General features: G+C 42.1%; 1 protein-coding gene across 5 annotated transcripts in view; it reads right to left on the bottom strand.

Moving 5' to 3' along the window:
- Positions 1-23,201, bottom strand: part of LOC112227747 (dipeptidyl aminopeptidase-like protein 6) — a 356,992-nt gene that overhangs the window by 110,584 nt on the left and 223,207 nt on the right. The window contains exon 1 of one of the 5 annotated variants that reach the window (XM_042308489.1): positions 12,364-12,785. The exons of the other annotated variants lie outside the window; for them this stretch is intronic. Coding sequence (XP_042164423.1) covers positions 12,364-12,411 — 48 coding nt within the window. The 5' untranslated portion in view covers positions 12,412-12,785. Of the gene's footprint in view, positions 1-12,363; positions 12,786-23,201 lie in introns of those variants that run through there. 5 annotated transcript variants of the gene reach the window in all.

Below are 23,201 nucleotides of genomic sequence, written 5' to 3'. Positions count from 1 at the left end.
GGTCTGCGCATGCTCTGAGGGCGCGGCTGGGGATGCCGTCTGGGCCTGCAGCCTTGCGAGGGTTGACACGTTTAAATGTTTTCCTCACGTCGGCTGCAGTGAAGGAGAGTCCGCATGTTTTAGTTGCGGGCAGTGTCAGTGGCACTGTATTGTCCTCAAAGCGGGCAAAAAAGTTATTTAGTCTGCCTGGGAGCAAGACATCCTGGTCCGTGACGGTGCTGGTTTTCTTTTTGTAATCCGTGATTGACTGTAGACCCTGCCACATACCTCTTGTGTCTGAGCCGTTGAATTGAGATTCTACTTTGTCTCTATACTGACGCTTAGCTTGTTTGATTGCCTTGCGGAGGGAATAGTTACACTGTTTGTATTCGGTCATGTTTCCAGTCACCTTTCCCTGATTAAAAGCAGTGGTTCGCGCTTTCAGTTTCACGCGAATGCTGCCATCAATCCACAGTTTCTGGTTTGGGAATGTTTTTATCGTTGCTATGGGAACGACATCTTCAACGCACGTTCTAATGAACTCGCACACCGAATCAGCGTATTCGTCAATGTTGTCGTCTGACGCAATACGGAACATATCCCAGTCCACGTGATGGAAGCAGTCTTGGAGTGTGGAATCAGATTGGTCGGACCAGCGTTGAACAGACCTCAGCGCGGGAGCTTCTTGTTTTAGTTTCTGTCTGTAGGCAGGGATCAACAAAATGGAGTCGTGGTCAGCTTTTCCGAAAGGAGGGCGGGGCAGGGCCTTATATGCATCGCGGAAGTTGGAATAGCAATGATCCAAGGTTTTTCCAGCCCTGGTTGCGCAATCGATATGCTGATAAAATTTAGGGAGTCTTGTTTTCAGATTAGCCTTGTTAAAATCCCCAGCTACAATGAATGCAGCCTCCGGATATATGGATTCCAGTTTGCAAAGAGTCAAATAAAGTTTGTTCAGAGCCATCGATGTGTCTGCTTGGGGGAGAATATATATGGCTGTGATTATAATCGAAGAGAATTCCCTTGGTAGATAATGCGGTCTACATTTGATTGTGAGGAATTCTAAATCAGGTGAACAGAAGGACTTGAGTACCTGTATGTTGTCATGATCACACCACGTCACGTTAACCATAAAGCATACGCCCCCGCCCCTCTTCTTACCAGAAATATGTTTGTTTCTGTCGGCGCGATGCGTGGAGAAACCAGCTGGCTGCACCGTCTCCGATAGCATCTCTCCAGTGAGCCATGTTTCCGTGAAGCAAAGAACGTTACAGTCTCTGATGTCCCTCTGGAATGCTACCCTTGCTCGGATATCATCAACCTTGTTGTCAAGAGACTGGACATTTGCGAGGAGAACGCTAGGGAGTGGTGCACGATGTGCCCGTCTCCGGAGTCTGACCAGAAGACCGCTTCGTTTTCCCCTTTTTCGAAGTCGTTTTTTGGGGTCGCCGACTGGGATCCATTCCGTTGTCCTGGGTGAAAGGCAGAACGCAGGATCCGCTTCGCGAAAGTCATATTCTTGGTCGTACTGATGGTGAGTTGACGCGGCTCTTATGTTCAGTAGTTCTTCTCGACTGTATGTAATGAAACCTAAGATGACCTGGGGTACCTATGTAAGAAATAACACGTAAAAAAAACAAAAAACTGCATAGTTTCCTAGGAACGCGAAGCGAGGCGGCCATCTCTGTCGGCGCCGGAAGTTTGTTATGTTGTCATCCAGAGACACATTTATTTTCAAAGCTATAGCATACGCCACACAGGACCAAAGACTTTAGGTATGCTTCGTGTTTACATTTTTGCCATCAGAAAAATATTTTGATACTGCTATCGTCACATAGCTCTCGGAAACATAATGAAATGGGTTGGTACCATTTTAATTGTCCAATAAGGAACGTTCAAATTTCTTTCCCATTAAAAACTTTTTGTTGCAGTGTGTCATAATGAACACCACCCAGCTGTACTCAGTCACTACAACAGCTAAAGCAAGAGGCCCAATTATACCACAGACACATATCAGAAGAAATGTATTGCAATTCTGCAGTTAGGCATCATTTCCCTACAAATGACACCAGGACCACAAACACTACGATTTGTGCTATTTGCAGGACTTCACATTGAGGTTTCATGTCACAACTAACGTGAAGATGGCAATACCTCTATTAATGTAATGTTCTATTTGAGTATTTTAGTGATTTCTCTCTACTACCCATGGCTACCCACTGCACACTACCCAGGAATGTAGAAACAGAGCGATACAGCTCATAAGTCAGGGTAGTGAACTTCAAAATCTATATCTTAAAACGAACAAAGTGTAAAAAAACAAACAAGAAATGTGAAAATGAAACTTGAGGTAGTAATTAGCATCCTGGTGTGGTGAGCAAGAGCTCAGTGTGTACTACATTTTCAAATCAGTTCAACAACTGCTAAATCAAAAGCCCCAATCAAGCTTTCTATAAGCTTTCTATACTAGAACAAAGCTGAACGTTCATTTGTTGGAAATGAGGAGTGCATTAGCCGAACAGTTGATTTTCATTTGAGATGCCAGCTAACGAGGTAACACATAAAAAAAGAGGGAAGACTAAATTGAAAGCATTTGTTTTTTGTCCTCAGTGTGTGTGTGTGTGTGGGGGAGGGGGGAGTGAACACAGGCAATGTAATCATGCAAGACAACATTCCAGGCATGATCACCAGCATACCCCATGAAAGCAAATAAAATGGCTGCCAATATTTTGACTAAGAAAAAAGCAAAGGGGTTTTCAATCTGCCTTGGCCAAATCCTGTCTGCCAAGACATTGGTTTTCATATTCATATGGGAAATAATGATGTTGGGTAATACTTTACATCAACACTCCCATCGCCGTAATCTCATTAACAATCCAATCTGTCAAATATGAGTGATAACGATATTCTTGGGCGACAAGAGTTCTAGCGGCCGTGTCAATAACACTAATAGTTAGACGGCGATAAATGTCAGCATGTACAGTGAGGTTAGGAGTGGACCTGGGTTTGAACGACGTGTTAGGTTAATTCTTCTGCTTCTAGGGCAGATGCAGCCAGGTACAGTGACACTGTACAGTGGACTGGGAACAGCCTCTGAAGTCCAAAATAGATAGTCAATACTTAATGACTGAGAAAAGGAAGTGTTTTCCTCCACAAGCTCTCACAGTCTCGCGTCAGAATTAGAAGTTCACACGTTTCTTAAACAAAGTTGTTCCAAACGTCAAATTTCGAAGTTGTTCCAAACGTCACATTTTGAAATGATTAGTTACTTTTCTGTGTCATTCCAAGGTTAAGTTTAGGCATTAACTCCAAATTCTTAAAGTTAGGCATTATCTCCCAATGGTTAAGGTTTGGGATAGGCTTAAAACAAAAACAAATTTCTCTCGCTTGATTTGAACATCCAAACTTTGGAATCAGAGGCAGATAGTTATGGCCATCCACAACACCGTAACAAAACCAAAGCCTATTTGAAGATAACAGTACTCACTGCCCCTAATGACCGGTTTCCACGTCATCTCCCGATGTCTGCAGACATGGATGGTTGTTGAATACTGACTTGTATTTCAGGTGACCTGCCTAGTTTTCCATTAGCGTCGGCTAATCAACCAGTTACAGAGTCATTTTCAGCTGGTTATTTTTTCCACTTCATATTAACTAGGCTACTTTTCATTTAAAAGTTTCAATTCGTTAGTCTCCCGTTAGAATGAACAATATTTATCTTCTAGCGATCTATTGATAGGATAGGCGTCTGTCAGTCAAAAAGCGAGCGATGACAGGGAAACGCAGCCTTCTGTCAGCCGTGCCTCCCAGTACAATTTGTGTACGCTGTGGTTGTTTGCGAAATCCACGACTTAGCCTAATTATTGTTTTCTGGCACATTTATTTATTTTCTTTTGTGTGTTTTACATAGCCAGACATGCTGAGTCATGGCGCATAGTAGGTCATGTACTGGGCTTTGATTGTCAACTGAACAGCAAGTGTTGACTAGTTTATAAGTGGTTATATGTCCATAATATCGCATATGGACAAGTAAACCAAAATATTTCCTAGGCTTCCTTTCCTAGGATGCCTGGGCTTGCCAAACAGTGACGCTAAAATGAGTGAATCTCGTCTCGTCAGTTAGTGTAGCCTACCAAATCGCATCAGCAAGAGAGAAGTTCATTTGGCTCGCCAATTTGCATAGGCTACTGGTAGGCTACACTAACTGGTAGGCCTGAATTCGATGAATAATCATCACTGCAGGAACAATAGGTAGTGGAGAGCCTCATTCTGGTCCAAATATGATAATTAGCGCCTTGACGGAATCCTGGCATTAAAATGGAATTCAACAATAAGCAATAATGTACTGACCTTAGTAGGGAATCAACTAAATGTATTGAACATGTATTTATTGGGACCAGTTTATCATAAGACATGAATAGAATGCATCAGTGATTTGTAACTTCTGAAGAAGCAACGAGAATGCTCCCGTTTGTTTGTGATGCGGGCGTCTACCACTTTGTGTAGCCGTTCGTGATGAGGATAATGAAAACTGTCTTCTGGTCGACGGAAAGTTTTCCCAAAAAGCTCAATTAAATGTTAACTCTTATTCGCCTATGCTTACATGGCAGAATGATATCATGATTATTTCCATCAATCCTGTGGGTATTTGTTTTGCAAACTCTACCATCATGTGTGCTACATAAAACAAACTCTAAACAGCCTCTTGCTAGGTGCACACTTTAATTAAAGGGTAACTACACCCAAAACTCAAAATTTCTCAGATTTTTCACAGATCTTAAGAGGTCTCCTGATGTGGTTAATTTAGTTACAAGTGTGGTTGAGAGCAAAAACCGGAAGAAAAAAAAGTAAAAAATTGGTAGGTAGAAAAACAAAACATTTCATGTATTTTTCAAGATAATGTATTCTATTTACTTCATTTTTCTGCTTTAATAAAATACATAATTTGAAGAACAAACATCATGGCAATTCATATCTTGTAGTAAAACTGTAAATAAAACTTTAATCAAGATAAGACAGGTTAAAGGTTTACAATGTTCTCTTCCTTAGAAAATAGTCCTGATCATATAGGCCTAGATCTTGACAAAATCCAAAACAACAATACAATGAATTCATACATTTTCAGTCATTTAAATTGTAAAGTCATGTCTTTTTCCAATCTGGGAGCTAAACTTGATGAAGTATTAAATCATTTGGCTGTGTATTTCAGGTGGAATCAAGGCATTAGAATGTTCCAGATGCCACCAACATAGAGTTCCTTCTGCAAAACAATTTGAACAGGGACGCCTGGCTGGCAATTTTTTTACATTTGGCTGTCCACTATGTACCTGTGGAAAACACTGAAAAGGGCATACAGTAATATACTATGCCTACTTTGTTCTGCAAACAAAAATCCAAAGCGAAATCAATGTCAAATGGTGGAACAAACAGAACAGGTAATGACTTCTGGCATCATATCAAGACGCTGATAGAAACAGTCCCTGACAACCTGTTCAATGAAGTTGGAACAGGAACAGCACAATTGTCTTATTCACATCTGCTGGTACAAGCAATGACATGCTTGTACCAGCAGATGTGACTAGTATTCACTCCTATCCCTGTTTGTCAGTGCCGGTGCGATGTGAAGGCGACAGCGGGAACCCTGGTGGTCGCCACTAACCTCGGAACGGTCAACATTCCAATTAGAGGTTCGGTGAAACATGGCTACCCCTCCTCGCCCTCCCTGCTCTGCAGCTCTGGGCTTTAATTGCAGGAGGTCGCTAAGCCCAGACAAAAGCATCCCGACTAAGGTAAAGTCTGTCAGGCATAGATAAACACACACACATTTTTACCAAGCCGCATACATTCACAGACAGCCAGACACAGACATGAGACACAATTACACACTATTGTGGATGCGTGAACAGACCAGCACAGTTCAGCTAAGTAGGGATGGGCAAGGTTATCTGGATATCAGAACAGACATTAGTATTTGATTACTTGAGTGAGTATTAATTTTTGTTTTAGGCCTATTTTAACAATGAAAAAGCTTTGTCTAAATTACATTTAATTATCCTTGTGACATGTTTACCTACAAGGATATACCATAACATTTAAAATAATTAATGTAATAAAACAAACTTGAAAAGTAGTTTTTATAACAGTGCGTTGAGATACTGCTGGCTATTGATGCTCATTTAGCACTCCAAGCTGCCCTCAGTATGCTATTTTCCCCACTTCAAATAGCAATTACAGGCGCTCACCTAATGGAGTTTCCATTATACCTGACACAGATCAATGCAAAACACTCACCAGAAAAGCTTTTTGTAACAGAATCAGTTCTATCATGGCGAAAATCAGACTGCTCTTTCACTGTTGCTGTTACGCCTCGATCACACCTGCAGCGTCGTTGCGCAAAATGGTACGCAGCTTCATCTGGATATGTGTGCAGCAAAAGTTGAACATTCACCTTCGACTACCAAAAACTAGCTTTACCATTTCTATAAAGCCGTCTAGGCATACAGTTTGACACATACGTTAGATAAATCCAATGTATGCACCACACAGAACGCACTGCAACGCAATGCTGCAAGGCAAACGCACTGTTACATTGGAAATGAATGTACTTCTGGGCTGTTGGTGCGATCAAGGCGTTAGCCGAAATACCGGAGAAAAGCAGCACATCTTCTGTTTACCTCTGACATGAGCACGAGAGTCAATAGCAAAAACATAGATTTATTTTAGAATTTAGACAATCTGGATATCCGAAGAAATATCATGATATTATTTGAATAGTAAAATCATTTTAAATGCTCCCTAGTGAAATGTGTATAGAAGAGTGCCCAAACTAAAGCTGCAACTTTTTACTTTCAATGCAGCTGGATACTTCCCATCTTTAAAAAACGCAGTCAAAAACAAAAACTAACTGACAGATTATAGTTATCGTTTTCTTTTCTCAATGTAATGTCTTTGATTAGTTAGACCTATTTGCAAAACAAAAACATACTTTTATCCTTAAACAAGGGATCTTACTTCACACACACCTGTCGTTAAGTTTCTCTTTGAAATACTTAAAGAAAAATTATGCAAAAATTGCATGTTTCCCCAATGGAATTACCCAGCCCATGATGCTAAAGGCTTTGAAGGTTGATATGAAAACACTGAATTGTGTTTAATAGGCTAAATAAGCATCTCACCGCTGCTTCACGTAGCCCAGAGACACAATTAGAGCATAACAAAGGAGGACAAAAAAAAAACATTTTCTTCACACCTCACAAGAAATGCTGACCTTTTCTTCATTGAGGAGGTTTTGCACAAGATCCGTATTTCTCCAGAGATGCAGTACTGCTAGAAAACATAGACTTTCCAACACGAACAAACGAACATGAACACACACACAGTGCCTAAGACAACTATTAGTAGGATGTAAGACCACTTGCTGTGGCATTTTGTTTGTCTACAGGGACACAGAAACAGAAAGGAGAGGCAGGGCCAAAACATTTAATTTTAATATTTATTGCTATATTGAAGTCCCCCTTGAAGCTATTGAGCTTTACTTGCATCCCCAGACAGGAGTGTTTATATCATGACAGCAATCATGATGCATTGCTGTGGTGGCCGCATTTCAATCTACTGTCTAATCTCCCCTCTAGCCTCAAACATCACGGCTCAATTGTTCATAATTGCCCTTACGATGAACTATGGCACAAACAATGGTGGAGGAAATCAAGAAACCAATTCCCTCCTTAATCCATTATCCCTTTCCTTTTATTGGCTGGGGGCTCTTGGAAAAAAGGAGGAATATATCTTTATTTATCCCCTTCTCTTGTTAAAATTTTCATTTTAGCCACGCTGCTTATCAATCCCATTAGCTTTTGCTGAATTGGTACAACCAGCGAGAAAGGAAATGCAGCAAAATAAGCTTAAGGATACACAATCACTCTAGAATGCACATAGTCATGGAAACATTACACTGCACCAATATGTGATAAACCAAGTAAGGTGTGCCAATGAATACACATATTTAATGTGCTTGGATTAACTACACAGTGGCATACTGTTTGGTTTCAAGGCATTATCGGATTATTTATCTCCAAGTAGACATTATTGATCCTCAAATCTCGTACTGTCTGAAATGGAGACTAGTGTATCTCCTTACTATAACTATGAATAGCTATTCTGCAGTCTGCTGTCATATGCTTTTATAGAGCCTCATCGTAAAGGTCTGAACCAAGAGGCACAAATCAAGTACCTGTCAAAAGCATGTTCAACTACTGTCCTGTGCTACTGCCTTCTACCCAATTAGGAGCAAAGAACGCAGGTTGGGATCTATTCTAGGTCCCTAGTCACGTCCACAGTGACATTTTACATTGGCATTCAACATGGAGGACATACAATCATCCAACAGAAATATTCAAAAAGGTAAGTGCCAATTAAAACGGTTGAATAACAAATCTACCTAAATGCTAAAACTATACATGTCAGACAGATCCTCTGTAAGCTGATCTCCAAGCATGCTTTTCAAATCTTGACTTGTACAAAACATAATGTATAAATCAATACATTTACTCAAAATACTGACAGAGTAAGCTGAATTGACATAGCATGGTTTGACTGTTGTAGCCTGAGCAAAGCAGGTGCCCTGAATCAGCAGAGGATGTCGCTACATTCCGTAAAGTTTTCATGCCCCTGTGTGTTTGTTTTAAGTAAAGTGGTTGCTTTAATTAACATCAACTTAAGCAGTCACTGTTCCAATTCTTCATCAGCAAGGCACTTAAGCAGCACCCTCTACCCTGTGTACTGGTTCACTCCGTCACTGGGGAGGAACAATGCTCTGTAGAGCCCTGCATGGGCATGAATTTTAAGCCTGAGCCCTACCAGGGCCCGACAGCTTCTGCCAAATTTAAGGCCGTGTCTTTCCCTAAACTCAAAATCAGAAATAACTTCCTCCGTTTGTAAATCCATTAGCTTCTCGGCTCTGTCTGTCACTCATTCGCTGCTGTCATTCGACATGAGAGAGCAGTTAGCGGTTAGCTACTTTTCATCACTCTAAACTAGAGCTCTGCGACCCGAGCCCGATGGACCCCGACGTTATACATCGTGTTAGGGCCGGGTAGGTCCTGTTTTTCCATCAATAACTAGGGTACAGGAAGGGCTCGGGTATCACTAAATTTACCACTAATATTTTGAAGCTGAGCCATTTGCGCGTGCTCTGACGTTGGCCTCGGGTTGGGCAGCAGAGCTCTAATGCTCTGTGACCAGAAGGTCTTCACTCCCTGGAAACGAGCCTAACACGGCAGCTTTTTCTCGTTTTATTAATCTGGAAAGGCTCACATGCCTAATACTATCTTAACATTCTAGAAACCAAATTCCCTTTCAGACAAAACCAAATCATCATCAAAATCAAATAACCATTTTCTACTCTGCCTTGCTCTCCCCTTCCCCATAATGCTTAGTATTAGCCTTTTGAGTGGTGGATGGGTCTTCATACTCCGGTGTTTATCAAACAAACACACCAACCCCACCCCCAGCCACCCACAAACACAGTGACATGGTGCTAAGGGCCTCGCTCAGTGACAGATACTGGGCAATAACAGGGCTGCTGTTTGGGTGCCCCTGTCTGGTGCTCTGCCCTGGGCACAGGGGTATGACCCAATGAAGAGTACAACCAACAGCATGACTACTGCAAGTTAAAGTATTATAAACATCTTTAACATTCATGTAATATGTACTGCATGCATCTGTGTCTTCTGCATTCACAAAGTGTCTGCATGTGTATTCTGTGAATGAAGTGGACATGTTTGACAGGTGTGTGTCATTCTGTGAATGAAGTGGACATGTCTGACAGGTGTGTGTCATTCTGTGAATGAAGTGGCCATGTTTGACAGGTGTGTGTAATTCTGTGAATGAAATGTACAGATGTGCGTTTTGAGTGCATCGTGCACAACTGAGATGTTCCCCTGCACCCCTGGCATTGACTGATAGCAGATGCTACGTGAGCAAAGCTGTGGAAGACTCGGGAGGAGGTTGGCTGCTCTATGGGGCTATTTGTCCTTCTCACCTTTTCTGTCATTTAAAGGGGTGCTGTGCACAGACAGGAGGCTCCAGTGAGTCCAGTCCAGATAATGACAAATGCTGTCCAAAGAGCTGTCCATTTAATGGTGCTGAAACATGTCACACAGGCTGAGCCTCTGATGGTGCAGAATTTAGTATTAGGTGGTGCCCTTTTAGTTGTGCTGAAATGTGCTATCAGGTGCTGAAATGTGTTAGCGGGTGCTGAGCATTTTTCATTAGCCAATACTAGTATATCTGTACCGTAGAAACAGATTGGTGAGTTAACCGAACACTTCATAAAGTAACCTAATATAGCCAACAACTGCTGGGGGGTACATTTGCTTGAGATATAGAATTCACAAATAAAATGTCACATGAGCAATTTTGCACCACTTGAATGCTGGGTAGCCTACTGTAATCTATGTAATTAAGAAATGACACATATAGATAAATATAACCATCATAAAATAATGTCCCCCGCCTACATATCCATAATCAAAACAATGAATGCTTTGTTGTTCTTTTCAGTAAAGTACCATGTTGAGCCATGTAAAAACGTTGTTTGGCAAACATAAATGATAGCCCGGCTATTGAAGTAGGCAACATTTTTAAACAATGCCTTAGGCCTACAGATAATGATTTGTATTGTTTCTGTTGGTGAGGCTTCTCAGACGACTGGAAAGGACAACTGTGTGCAGTAGGCTACATCCTATTTTACCTGAAAATGTCCCACCTATTCTGTCATACACTATATGTACAAAAGTATGTGGACAACCCTTCAAATTAGTGGATTTGGCTAATTCAGCCACACGCATTGCTGGCAGGTATATAAAATCGAGCACAGCCATGCAATCTCCATAGAGAAACATTGGCAGTAGAAAGGCCTTACTGAAGAGTTCAGTGATTTTTAACGTGGCACTGTCATAGGATGTCACCTTTCAAAAAAGTCAGTTCATCAACTTTCTGCCCTGTTAAAGCTGCCCGGTAAACTGTAAGTGCTGTTGTTGTGCAGTGGAAACGTCTAGGAGCAACAAACAAGTGCCTTACCACTTTGCCATGAAGTGCTAAGGCACACAAGCTCCAAGAATAGGACCGCCGAGTGCTGATGCACGTGTGTAAAAATGGTCTGTCTTCGGTTGCAAAACTCACTATGGAGTTCCAAATAGCCTCTGGAAGCAACTCCGGAAGCAATGTCAGCACAAGAACTGTTAGTCGGGAGCTTCAGATCCTAAGCCTAAGATTACCATGCGCAATGCCAAGCATGAGCTGGAGTGGTGTAATGCTCGCCGCCATTGGACTCTGGAGCAGTGGAAACGCGTTCTCTGGAGTGGTGAATCATGCTTCGGCAGTCTGACAGACGAATCTGGGATTGGCAGATGCCAGGAGAACGCTACCTCCCCCAATGCAAGGTGCCAACTGTAAAGTTTGGTGGAGGAGGAATAATAGTCTGGGGCTGTTTTTCATGGTTCGGACTAGGCCCCTTAGTTCCAGTGAAGGGAAATCTTTACGCTACAGCATACAATGGCATTCTAGATGATTCTGTGCTTCCAACTTTGTGGCAGTTTAAGGAAGAACTTGACTGGCCTGCACAGAGCCCTGACTTCAACCCCATCGAACACCTTTGGGATGAATTGGAACACCGACTGCGAGCCAGATCTAATCACCTAATCAGTGCCCGACCTCACCAATGCTTGTGGTTGAATGGAAGCAAGTCCCCACAGCAATATTCTAGTAGAAAGCCTTCCCAGAAGAGTGGAGGCTGTTATAGCAGCAAAGGGGGGACCAACTCCATATTAATGCCCATGGTTTTGGAATGAGATGTTCGACGAGCAGGTGTCCACATACTTTTGGTAATGTAGTGAATCTAAATGCTCAGGTCGCGTGCACTGGCCATGTCAAGGGGCTATCAACGTGCTGCGGACAGGGGGGGGGGACGCTCCATGACTGACTGAGCACTGCAAAGTGCAGGAAATAATTTTCATCACCCATAACAGCTACTTAATACATGTCCGTGATGGTGATAATCGATTTGAAGGAGGCTAAATGGAGTAGACTAAGGTGGGGGTAGTGACGCTGAAAGCAATCACCTTGAATTACAGAGAAGAGTGACTGACTGGTGTGAGAGCCGGTTGTCTTGCAGCACACTGCATAGGCTACAACAATCCCAAATATTTTAAATGAAGGGGAGGGGTACACAAAATGATGTGAGAAAATGCTACTTGTGGCGTTACAGTAAATAATTGCAGGCTTCACACAACATTTTAAAAATCTCATTAATATAGACTACAATTTCAGTATAGGGAATCGCCTAGGCTAATAACATCGGTTGAATGAAAGAAAGCGCATCATTACCTGCTCTTGTTGTTGAGATGTTTTCTGTACCTCCTTCACCGTAGTCATGTTCCCCTACAGTCAGATCAAACAGCTGCTACACTACAACACAATCACAGGTGCCTTTTAGAGGTGACCGGAACCAGCAAAGTACCACGAAGGGAAAAATACATAAAATTTCAGTCGTGAGGGTTGAAGTTGAGAGAGAGAGCTTGAGGTAAGCAATAAGAAGTCTGGGAAAAAATCCCAGCATAAAAGCAAGTCTTAATCTGAGAGAACACAGATGATGCTTAGTTGTAGCTGGGAGAAAGAGGGAGGGAGAGAAGTAGAGATAAGGGCTGAGGCAAAGACAGCTACTGCAATTTTCACCGACCGCACCACTTTGATAAATGCCTGGCAACCACCAACGGGCGACTGTGATGGGGGAGGCGAAGAGCAATGCTTGTCCCCCACCTCTTCACACCTATCATATTTTCACGCACACCACCACTACGACACACACACACACACACACACACACACACACACACACACACACACACACACACACACACACACATAATTGATCATCACTGTAGATGTAATTTAGGCACTACAATCATACCAGTTATCTTCCCATTTGGCTCCAATACTAATGAGAGTAAAATAAAAATGGACAAAGCTATCAATGAAAATATGTATATCATGTATTGGAATGGAACAGCTCACATTGACAGCCTATGTAGTGGGGCTTTAATGACAGTGTTGGGTTGGCTGCCCAGTCTCTAGAGCTCAAACCATTTCAGCACCACGGCGCTGTCCGCCTATGCATGCAGAATTGCACTCAAATGGGAGAGGTTATACAGACACGCTTGGTGTCCAAATTGATGACGTATGTCTCGCAGCTGAGAGTCGAGTGTGGAGACAAATGGATTCGGTTCAGTCAGTTGTCCTGACAAGTCTTTCCCAGCCAGTCTATACTGGCTAGCTGGCTACAACAGCAGCACAGCGCTAGTTAAAATAAAGTGATGTTTATTTCGATGGGCAAGGGAGAAATACCTTTTAGTATTGGCCACCATCTGGATTTGGTCAACATTTCCAATTTGTTCCATCCCACTTGATTTTATTTAGAGTAGGATAGCAGAATACATGAGAAATAACTTGTAATATTGGAAGTAACCATCTGGATGTCACCATGATACAATCCACTGCTCAATGGGGAGAGTTTGCGCTGCAACACAACAACACAGAGCACAGTGTCCTTCGCTCCTGCTTGCCGCAGTAAGGAGAGGAAAGATGCTACACTGAACAAAAATATGCAACATGTAAAGTGTTGATCCCATGTTTCATAAGCTGAAATAAAAGATCCCAGAAATGTTCCATACTCACAAAAAGCTTATTGCTCTCACATTATGTGCACAAATATATCCCTGTTTGTGAGCATTTCTCCTTTCTCCAGGTGTTTGATATCAAGAAGCTGATTAAACAGCATGATCATTTCACAGGCACACCTTGTGCTGGGGACTATAAAAGGCCACTCTAAAAATTTGCAGTTTTGTCACACAACACAATGCCACAGATGTCTCAAGTTGAGGGAGCTTGCAATTGGCATGCTGACTGCAGGAATGTCAACCAAAGCTGTTGCCAGATAATTTAATGTTCATCGCTCTACCATAAGCAGCATCCAACGTCATTTCAGAGAATTTGGCAGTATGTCCAACTGGCCTCACAACCGCAGACCACGTGTATGGCGTCATGTGTGCAAGTGGTTTGCTGATGTCATCGTTGTGAACAGAGTGTCCCATTGTGGCATTGGGGTTATGTTATGGTCAGGCATAAGCTACAGACAACAAATTGCATTTTATTGATGGCAATTTGAATGCACAGAGATACTGTGACGAGATCCTGAGGCCCATTGTCGTACCATTCATCTGCCGCCATCACCTCATATTTCAGCATTATAATGCATGTCGCAAGGATCTGTACACAATTCCTGGAAGCTGAAAATGTCCCAGGTTTACCATGGCCTGCATACTCACCAGACATGTCACCCATTACGCATGTTTGGGATGCTCTGGATCGAAGTGTACGACAAAGTGTTCCAGTTCCCGCCAATATCCAGCAACTTCCCACAGCCATTGAAGAGGAGTGGGACAACATTCAACAGCCCAGAATCAAGAGCCTGATCAACTCCATGCGAAGGGGATGTGTCGCGCTGCTTGAGGAAAATGGTGTTCACACCAGATACGGACTGGTTTTCTGATCCACACCCCCTATTTTCTTTTAAAGGTATATGTGACCCACAGATGCCTATCTGTATTCCCAGTCATGTGAAATCCATAGAATGTATTTCAATTAACTGATTTCCTGATATGAAATTGTTGCATGTTGCGTTTATATTTTTGTTCAGTATAGATAATGCAGTTAATATATGGGGAGTGTTTTCACTGCAACACAATAACACGCTCCTACTTGCCACAGTAAGGAGAGGGAAGTAGCTAGATAGTGTAGCCAATATTAGGCCAGGGTGACAGTTAAAGCACAATTATTGTAGTGATTTTCACCAAAAACGACTAACGTTAAATTTTTGTAAAAAATAATAGGAAAATAACAATTACTCAGATTAAAATGGAATGATTCTGAACACTCAAGTCCAAATTTCAGCAGACAAGTTTTAAATTCTCCCGGAAGTTTCCCAAGCACAAACTAGATGGGAACGGCTCATCCGGACAACTGACTGAATCATATCCGTTTGTCTCGACTGAACTCTCGCTGCGCAACAAACGTCATAAATTTGGGCACCAGGCGTGTCCGTATGGCCTCTCTCCACTCACACACTCACATAATCAGTGGCGATATTAGCATGTAAATCTTGGTGCTGCAAACTCCCCAAAAAGTTTTTAGATGCATGCCTGCAACGCCACTACACAACACAACACTGAACAATCCATTAGGCAGGGTAGCCTAGTGGTTAGAGTGTTGGACTAGTAACCGGAAGGTTGCAAGTTCAAACCCCTGAGCTGACAAGGTACAAGTCTGTCGTTCTGCCCCTGAACAGGCAGTTAACCCACTGTTCCTAGGCCATCTTTGAAAATAAGAATTTGTTCTTAACTGACTTGCCTAGTTAAATGAAGGTATAAAAAAAATAATTGCACTTATAATGGTGAAAAACAGTACCCACAAACTGTTAGGGCCTAAATAAAAGTTGTCCCAACAGCAGAGCTTTCTTTTCAGAACATTCAGGCTCATTTACTGCCTTTTTTTAAAACAAAGCTGATATGGCTGGCCTGCTTAAACAAATGTGGTTTCTACTGACAATTGAGATGAACAAACTATGGCATAATGAAACAATGAGCAGATAAGAGGCGATCCGTAATTTAGATTAAGACTTTAATGAGCGAGCTAGGACAGACGTAGTCACTTGTGAAATGTAGAGCGACAGAATTCAGAACATGGGCCATTCTTACAGTATTCTTCCTGTACACCAAGTCAGAACCGTAGGATAAATAAAGGTGGCATATAAGCAGACAATTAAAGCTTACAATATTCAATGATTAAATACAATATTCAACCACCTAACTGAGGAACTCAATTTAACCTTGCGCAATCCCCTAGATGCAGTTGCACCCCTAAAAACTGAAAACATTTCTCATAAGAAACTAGCTCCCTGGTACACAGAAAATACCCGAGCTCTGAAGCAAGCTTCCAGAAAATTGGAACGGAAATGGCGCCACACCAAACTGGAAGTCTTCCGACTAGCTTGGAAAGACAGTACCGTGCAGTACCGAAGAGCCCTTACTGCTGCTCGATCATCCTATCTTTCAAACTTAATTGAGGAAAATAAGAACAATCCGAAATTCCTTTTTGATACTGTCGCAAAGCTAACTAAAAAGCAGCATTCCCCAAGAGAGGATGACTTTCACTTTAGCAGTGATAAATTCATGAACTTCTTTGAGGAAAAGATTATGATTATTAGAAAGCAAATTACGGACTCCTCTTTAAATCTGCGTATTCCTTCGAAGCTCAGTTGTCCTGAGTCTGCACAACTCTGCCAGGACCTAGGATCAAGGGAGACACTCAAGTGTTTTAGTACTATATCTCTTGACACAATGATGAAAATAATCATGGCCTCTAAACCTTCAAGCTGCATACTGGACCCTATTCCAACTAAACTACTGAAAGAGCTGCTTCCTGTGCTTGGCCCTCCTATGTTGAACATAATAAACGGCTCTCTATCCACCGGATGTGTACCAAACTCACTAAAAGTGGCAGTAATAAAGCCTCTCTTGAAAAAGCCAAACCTTGATCCAGAAAATATAAAAAACTATCGGCCGATATCGAATCTTCCATTCCTCTCAAATTTTAGAAAAGGCTGTTACTGCCTTCCTGAAGACAAACAATTTATACGAAATGCTTCAGTCTGGTTTTAGACCCCATCATAGCACTGAGACGGCACTTGTGAAGGTGGTAAATGACATTTTAATGGCATCGGACCGAGGCTCTGCATCTGTCCTCGTGCTCCTAGACCTTAGTGCTGCTTTTGATACCATCGATCACCACATTCTTTTGGAGAGATTGGAAAGCCAAATTGGTCTACACGGACAAGTTCTGGCCTGGTTTAGATCTTATCTGTCGGAAAGATATCAGTTTGTCTCTGTGAATGGTTTGTCCTCTGACAAATCAACTGTAAATTTCGGTGTTCCTCAAGGTTCCGTTATAGGACCACTATTGTTTTCACTATATATTTTACCTCTTGGGGATGTTATTCGAAAACATAATGTTAACTTTCACTGCTATGTGGATGACACACAGCTGTACATTTCAATGAAACATGGTGAAGCCCCAAAATTGCCCTTGCTAGAAGCATGTGTTTCAGACATAAGGAAGTGGATGGCTGCAAACTTTCTACTTTTAAACTCGGACAAAACAGAGATGCTTGTTCTAGGTCCCAAGAAACAAAGAGATCTTCTGTTGAATCTGACAATTAATCTTAATGGTTGTACAGTCGTCTCAAATAAAACTGTGAAGGACCTCGGCATTACTCTGGACCCTGATCTCTCTTTTGAAGAACATATCAGGACCATTTCAAGGACAGCTTTTTTCCATCTACGTAACATTGCAAAAATCAGAAACTTTCTGTCCAAAAATGATGCAGAAAAATTAATCCATGCTTTTGTCACTTCTAGGTTAGACTACTGCGATGCTCTACTTTCCGGCTACCCGGATAAAGCACTAAATAAACTTCAGTTGGTGCTAAATACGGCTGCTAGAATCCTGACTAGAACCAAAAAATTTGATCATATTACTCCAGTGCTAGCCTCTCTACACTGGCTTCCTGTCAAAGCAAGGGCTGATTTCAAGGTTTTACTGCTAACCTACAAAGCATTACATGGGCTTGCTCCTACCTATCTCTCTGATTTGGTCCTGCCGTACATACCTACACGTACGCTACGGTCACAAGACGCAGGCCTCCTAATTGTCCCTAGAATTTTTAAGCAAACAGCTGGAGGCAGGGCTTTCTCCTATAGAGCTCAATTTTTATGGAACGGTCTGCCTACCCATGTCAGAGACGCAAACTCGGTCTCAACCTTTAAGTCTTTACTGAAGACTCATCTCTTCAGTGGGTCATATGATTGAGTGTAGTCTGGCCTAGGAGTGGGATGGTGAACGGAAAGGCTCTGGAGCAACGAACCGCCCTTGCTGTCTCTGCCTGGCCGGTTCCCCTCTTTCCACTGGGATTCTCTGCCTCTAACCCTATTACAGGGGCTGAGTCACTGGCTTACTGGGGCTCTCTCATGCCGTCCCTGGAAGGGGTGCGTCACCTGAGTGGGTTGATTCACTGATGTGGTCATCCTGTCTGGGTTGGCGCCCCCCTTTGGGTTGTGCCATGGCGGAGATCTTTGTGGGCTATACTCGGCCCTGTCTCAGGATGGTAAGTTGGTGGTTGAAGATATCCCTCTAGTGGTGTGGGGGCTGTGCTTTGGCAAAGTGGATGGGGTTATATCCTTCCTGTTTGGCCCTGTCCGGGGGTGTCCTCGGATGGGTCCACAGTGTCTCCTGACCCCTCCTGTCTCAGCCTCCGGTATTTATGCTGCAGTAGTTTATGTGTCGGGGGGCTAGGGTCAGTTTGTTATATCTGGAGTACTTCTCCTGTCCTATTCGGTGTCCTGTGTGAATCTAAGTGTGCGTTCTCTAATTCTCTCCTTCTCTCTCTTGGAGGACCTGAGCCCTAGGACCATGCCCCAGGATTACCTGACATGATGACTCCTTGCTGTCCCCAGTCCACCTGGCCGTGCTGCTGCTCCAGTTTCAACTGTTCTGCCTTCTTATTATTCGAACATGCTGATCCTTTATGAACATTTGAACATCTTGGCCATGTTCTGTTATAATCTCCACCCGGCACAGCCAGAAGAGGACTGGCCACCCCACATAGCCTGGTTCCTCTCTAGGTTTCTTCCTAGGTTTTGGCCTTTCTAGGGAGTTTTTCCTAGCCACCGTGCTTCTACACCTGCATTGCTTGCTGTTTGGGGTTTTAGGCTGGGTTTCAGTACAGCACTTTGAGATATCAGCTGATGTACGAAGGGCTATATAAATAAATTTGATTTGATTTTGATTTGATTTGAATGATTACATTTCTCTAAAACAGGCTATAGGCTTCCTGTGCACCAGAAAGTCAGAACAGTAGGCTAAGTTATGAGGGGGAAAGGGACCAAATTATTAGGGTGAGGATAGGACTGTTGCGGTGCCATATTACCACCACACCGGGGGTCACGAGTCATGAAGGCAGTCAAATTCCACGTGCTCATTTAGTCACGGTAATTAGGCTTCTCTGTTGCTGCTGATGGTCATTAGTAGAATACCAAAATTGGTACTCAGCACTCTATTGTCTCTCTAAAACACTCTGACATCAATGCAAATGTAAATTAAAATCTAATCAAACACTTCATGACAGCCCATGAGCTCATGTTACGCAACATTTCTATAGGCTATTGTCATGACTGTCCATGAGAAACCAAATAGGTCAGATCAGGTTTGCAATGAATAACTTCAATCAGACCCCCTCTCACCATAGAAGGGGGGGACTAGTGGGAGTTAACAACTCACGCTCTGTTGAAAATCAAGGGAGAAGATCCAGACTTGAGCTTTCAAGATTCACCAAAGGATTTTTTATTTATTTTTATTTAACTTTTGTTTAGCTAGGCAAGTCAGTTAAAAACAAATTCATATTTACAGTGATGGCCTAGGAACAGTGGGTAAACGGCCTTGTTAAGGGGTAGAACAACAGATTTTTACTTTGTCAGCTCAGGATTTGATCTAGCAACCTCTCAGTTACTGGCCCAATGCTCTAACCACTAGGCCACCTAACGGAATGTTCTTTGTTACAATAGACTTTTCCAGCTGAAATTCTAACAACGAATACTGGAACAATATTTCTAACATAGAACTTGGGGAATGGTCAGAGGCGATCTATAGAACACTAATGTAATGTTGTTAGTTATTTTGTGATGTCATTAAAAATGTTATAAAGGAAATACTGTAACTTGGAAAGTATACCGACTACATATACAAAGTGTCCATACTCTGCGTTGTGCATGTAATATGAAAAATTATGAAAGTGTTTTTGTTAAGAGTGGGATGTGATTTGAGAAGCTGTAAGAGAGAGTTTTTTAAATAACTTTGCACAGTGAGTAATCACCACTCTGAGTGAGGTCAGAGAGCATGTCCGTCTGTCGGAACTTCCCCTTTTGAGCAAACTGTATGAATTCTGTGTTAAGAAAAAACACATTAGACCAGAAAGACGTGAAGCTGCAGCTGCACGTTTAAAGTGGTTTGATTCTAAACACGAGGTAGAGACGATAAACTCACATCCCGGACAATCACTGGTACGGCTGATTAGCTGTCCTATGTAAAGTATCTTCAAAAGTGAATATAAGTAGGACCATCCTGTTACTCTGCTCAAACCATCGATATGACTGGCTAGCCTATCTTCAAAGAAGCTTCTTCAAGAGAGAATGGAAGGAAAGAGAGATCGCCGGCGAACCCAGACATTTCACGTAAATACATTCATGATTTCTTACTCAAAGCTTGCGGCGGTTCGTGTGCATTCTCCCTGCTACCGCATGGCAAGTCTAGGTCCAAAAGGCTTCTTAACAGCTTTTACCCCCAAGCCATAAGACTCCTGAACAGCTAATCAAATGGCTACCCAAACTATTTACATTGTCGTCGTCGTCCCCATCCACCCCCTTTTTTACACTGCTGCTACTGTCTGGATATTATCTATGCACAGTCACTTTAACTCTACCTACATGTAATCTACATGTACATATTACCACAATTACCTCGACTAACCTGTGCCCCCGCACATTGACTCTGTACTAGTACCCACCGGTAAATAGTGTCGCTACTGTTATTTCACTGCTGCTCTTTAACTATGTTATTTTTAACTTATCCATTTACCTAACACTTATTTACTTAACACTTATATTTCTTAAAACTCCATTGCTGGTTAAGCGCTTGTAAGTAAGCATTTCACTGTAAGGTCTACACCTGCTGTATTCGGCGCATGTGACAAATACATTTTGATTTGATTTTTGATATGGTTACTGTAACAGTCTGTAATATTTATTTCTCACACAGAATAGGTCAACTTTTGTACTATGGGGGATAGTAGATTGACATAGGCTAGTGCTTTTGCTGTTCATTAGGCAAACTCATCTTGCTGGCTGACGAAAGTACATTTTTATTTATTTATTTTTTATTTCACCTTTATCTAACCAGGTAGGCCAGTTGAGAACAAGTTCTCATTTACAACTGCGACCTGGCCAAGATAAACCAAAGCAGTGTGACAAAACAACAACACAGAGTATGACACAAACAAACGCACAATAAATAACACAATAGAAAAATCTATGTACAGTGTGTGCAAATGTAGAAGGGTTGTGAGGTAAGGCAAAAAATAAGCCATGGAAGTGAAAAAATTACAATTTAGCAATAACACTGGAATGACAGATGTGCAAGTAGATAATAGAGATACTGGGGTGTGATAATGATGTGCAAGTAGATAATAGAGATACTGGGGTGCAAAAGAGCAAGAGGAAAAGAAACAATATGGGGGTGAGGTAGTTGGGGGGGCTATTTACAAATTGGCTGTGTACAGGTACTGTGATTGGTAAGCTGCTTTGAAAGCTGTAGCTTAACCTCTCTTGGGTAGGGGGCAGTATATTCACGTCCGGATGAAAAGTGTGCCCCAAGTAAACTGCCTGTTACTCAGGCCCAGAAAAGCATATAATAGATGTGGATAGAAAACATTATAATGTTTCTAAAACTGTTAAAATTATGTCTGTGAGTATAACAGAACTGATATGGCAGGTGAAACCCCGAGGACAAACCATCCCCAAAAAATAATAATTCAGCCTACCACTATTTTCAATGGCTGTCACTTTTATTATAAGGCCAAGTCCTCCCAGATTGCAGCCAGAAATTGTAGTTTATCTAGGTGACTCCCATTTTGGCTGTAGTGTTTCCAAGCACGTGAATGAGAGCGCGTTCTTTTGTATTTTTCTCGGGTAGAGACAATAATGATTCTCCGTCTTAAATTTGATCGTTTATTTACGTATTAGGGTACCTAAGGTTTGATTATAAACGTTGTTCGACTTGTTAGGAAAAGTTTATTAGTAACGTTTGGGATTCATTTTGTATGCATTTTGATGGAGGGAAACTGGGTGAAATATTGACTGAAGCGCGCCAGCTAAACTGAGTTTTTATGGATATAAAGAAGGACATTATCGAACAAAAGGACCATTTGCGATGTAACTGGGACCTTTGGAGTGCCAACAGAAGAAGATCATCAAAGGTAAAGCATTTTTTATATTGCTGTTTCTGACTTTCGTGTCGCACCTGCCTGGTTGAAAATGTGTTTTTCATGGTCAATTGGAGGTGTACCTGTCTATGTATTTCAAGGCCTACCTTCAAACGCAGTCCCTCTTTGCTTGACATCATGGGAAAATCAAAAGAAATCAGCCAAGACCTCAGAAAAGAAATTGTAGACCTCCACAAGTCTGGTTCATCCTTGGGAGCAATTTCCAAACGCCTGAAAGTACGCAAGTATAAACACCATGGGACCACGCAGCCGTCATACCACTCAGGAAGGAGACTCATTCTGTCTCCTAGAGATGAACATACTTTGGTGTAAAAAGTGCAAATAAATCCCAGAACAACAGCAAAGGACCTTGTGAAGATGCTGGAGGAAACAGGTACAAAAGTATCTACATCCACAGTAAAACGAGTCCTATATCGACATAACCTGAAGGGCCGCTCAGGAAGGAAGAGGCCACTGCTCCAAAACCGCCATAAAAAAGCCAGACTACGGTTTGCAACTGCACATGGGGACAAAGATCGTACTTTTTGGAGAAATGTCCTCTGGTCTGATGAAACAAAAATAGAACTCTTTGGCCATAATGACCATCGTTATGTTTGGATTATGTGGATATATTGAAGCAACATCTCAAGACATCAGTCAGGAAGTTAAAGCTTGGTCACAAATGGGTCTTCTAAATGGCCAACAGCATACTTCCAGAGTTGTGGCAAAATGGCTTCAGGACAACAAAATCAAGGTATTGGAGTGGCCATCACAAAGCCCTGACCTCAATCCCATAGAAAATTTGTGGGCAGAACTGAAAAAGCGTGTGTGAGTAAGGAGGCCTACAAATTCACCCAACTTATTGTGGGAAGCTTGTGGAAGGCTATCTGAATCATTTTACCAAAGATAAACAATTTAAAGGTAATGCTACCAAATAGTAATTGAGTGTATGTAAACTTCTGACCCACTGGGAATGTGATGAAAGAAATAAAAGCTGAAATAAATCATTCTCTCTACTATT

Source organism: Oncorhynchus tshawytscha, linkage group LG29 (genome assembly GCF_018296145.1).
Source record: "Oncorhynchus tshawytscha isolate Ot180627B linkage group LG29, Otsh_v2.0, whole genome shotgun sequence".
Lineage (NCBI taxonomy): Eukaryota > Metazoa > Chordata > Actinopteri > Salmoniformes > Salmonidae > Oncorhynchus > Oncorhynchus tshawytscha.
The sequence above is the reverse complement of the archived record's forward strand: the minus strand, read 5'-3'. Positions and strand labels throughout refer to the sequence as shown.